Below are 2,589 nucleotides of genomic sequence, written 5' to 3' on the forward strand. Positions count from 1 at the left end.
GTGATTTATATCAGGGAAAGTGTGGTCTAGTGATTGGAGCACTAGAGTGGGACCCAGAGAAGACTTGGATTCTATTCTTAGCTCTTGGCACTCACCTGCTGTGTAATCTTGGACAAGTCACTGTGCCTTTGTTTCCCCTCCGACCCTTTGCCTTGTGTATTTAGATTGTCAGCTATTTGGGGCACAGACTATCTCGTTATGTGTTTGTACAACACCTAGCACAATGGGGCCCTGATCTTGATTGGGCCTCTAGGCACTATGTCTAAACACAAATAATAACTAATATTAGTATTAGAAGGCAACTGAGCTTTTACCATAGTGGCCAATGCACCATTTGCTCGACCCTCTTCCTAACTACCTTTGAAGTTCCAGTGCCAAAAAGCAGCCCTTAAGGCAGTGGTGTCAGCTCCTGCCAGTGGGAACATTCCGCTGGTGTAGAGCCATTGTAGAAGTTAAAGTTGGGCATCTGGGCCCAAGCAGGGGTGCTGGAACAATTTTTACAATGGGGGTGCTGAGAGCCATTGAACCAACCTGTAAACCCTGTATGTGATGGAAACCACTTCAAGCCAGGGGGTGCTGCCGCACCCCCAGGACCTCTAGTTCCAGCACCTATGGGCCTAAGTGCTTTATAAATAACATTATTAATGAAATATTATTAGGAGTTTTTTGAAACAATTAACTTCTTGAGCCTTCACACATCCCTTTAAGACTGTGCTGCTCTTGTCTTGGAATGGTGATTTTCTTATTTTGTTTTTTTATTTCTGGAAAAGCTATGTTTCAAATTGGGGCTACAATTGTGATTTTTTAAATCCTTTGCTGTATTTACTGACTGTGGATTTGTGCTAAAAGAAATCAAACTAAAATTCTATTGACTGGAGTCCATGATATCTTTCCTGATTGGTCGTCTCAGAATGTCACATGTTCAGATCAGCTTTAAAAACAGACTTTCAGGGCTTATATAGCTTATGCTCTTTGTTTGGCTCTCTCTTTGAGAACTGCTGTTGTTTTCTTGAGTGTGTCTATCCAGCCAATCCTCACAATGTGTGACCTGTTCCTGGGAACGTGGAAACTCAGCTCCAGTGAAAAATTTGATGACTACATGAAAGAGCTGGGTGAGTAATGTTGTAATGTGTGGGATTTAGAAAGGATATGCTCTAGTTGAACTCTGCTCCTACATTTCTTCTTCCTGGCCCTGGGGATTCTCCAATTTGCAGCTTCCTAGTGCTCATTTTTTCAGAAGGGAAATGGTGTTTATTTTGAGACCTGTAAGCTGACAAGGGGAAGTGGTTCTCTGATGTGAACTGTTCTCATAAATGCTGCCCCTAGGGCTGCTCTTAATGGAAGACTGGGTATGTCTTTGGGGGGGGGGTGAGTGGACTACTGAAAAGAGAGAATAGCAGGCATAAGGTAACTAAACATTATGAAACTTGAATTCTAGGTAACATGGGGCCTAGGCCTCCACTGCATTGCATCTCATGTAGTCACTTGCACCTGTGCAAAGTGACTACCAAATGCTACCTTTCTTAACTGGTCTTTCTTTGTCACTTTGCATGAATGACTCAAAGTGCAAATCAGTGAAGAACTAGGCCTATAGCATTGTTTAAACAAAGCTTTGTTCACCTTATAAGTGAACTGGAATATCTTGCTGACTCTTATAGATGCTACCTCAACAAGGAAATTGATGTGCCTTTCTGTAATTTAACTCAAACTGTACATGAGAGGACTTTTCTGTGAGACCTGATACACCTGTGCTTGTAACACTGATGTTCTTTCTTAGTAAGACTACTATATACATTTTACTTCACCTCAGTTGAACTAAAGGGTCTAAACACTATGGTAACAAACTGCTGGTACAGAGAGCACAGTAAACTAGTCCTACTCTTATTCCTTTAACTCTTATCCCATGACCTTAATGTTTATCTCTAAGTATCTGAGACATCTTGTGTGTAACTTGCAGGTGTGAGTTTAGCCACCAGGAAACTGGGCAGCCTAACCAAACCCATTGTGACTATCAGCATTGATGGGGAAGTGCTAACAATCCAAACCAAGAGCACTTTCAAAAGTACTGAGGTCTCCTTCAAGCTTGGGGAGGAGTTTGAGGAAACTACAGCAGATGACAGAAAAACAAAGGTGAGGGCTAAACAATAGGGGCAAAGTGACAAGCCTTATAGAGGCAAAACCCCAATCTTTCCTAACCCCCTGCAAACTGAATCACTTCTAACCTGCAGGACAGTGGGCTAAACACTTTACTTGATGTGTGGTTTTTGTTTGTTTTTTGGTAGAGTATTGTAACCTTAGATGATGGCTCACTGACTCAGGTGCAGAAGTGGAATGGCAAGGAGACCACAATAAAGAGAAGATTAGTGGATGGGAAGATGGTGGTGGTGAGTTCATTCCTGCTATTTGATCACTGAAAGTAGTATCTCAACAGTAAATGCTCTACAAGTTGAACTGTAGCGAAGATGACCAAGTAACTTTTTTTTTTTTTTTTTTTTTTTTTAAACCTGGAGGAAAATCTTAGAGGCAAAGAACACTACCTTATGTCAGCACTTCATTGTTGCTTCTCTAAGCCCTGGTCTACACGGGGGG

The 2,589-nt window shown here is 41.8% G+C and overlaps 1 protein-coding gene across 1 annotated transcript; it reads left to right on the forward strand.

The window, feature by feature from the left end:
• Positions 1–1,006: 1,006 nt before the first annotated feature.
• LOC113408881 (myelin P2 protein-like) lies at positions 1,007–2,384 on the forward strand (the record flags this gene model as incomplete). Its single annotated transcript, XM_026662324.2, has 3 exons — positions 1,007–1,112; positions 1,958–2,130; positions 2,283–2,384. Coding segments are annotated over exons 1-3 (348 nt in total), but the record flags the coding sequence as incomplete, so codon positions are not given.
• Between the last annotated feature and the right edge of the window lie 205 nt (positions 2,385–2,589).

Source organism: Terrapene carolina, unplaced genomic scaffold (genome assembly GCF_002925995.2).
Source record: "Terrapene carolina triunguis isolate 2854851 unplaced genomic scaffold, T_m_triunguis-2.0 Scaffold26087, whole genome shotgun sequence".
Lineage (NCBI taxonomy): Eukaryota > Metazoa > Chordata > Testudines > Emydidae > Terrapene > Terrapene triunguis.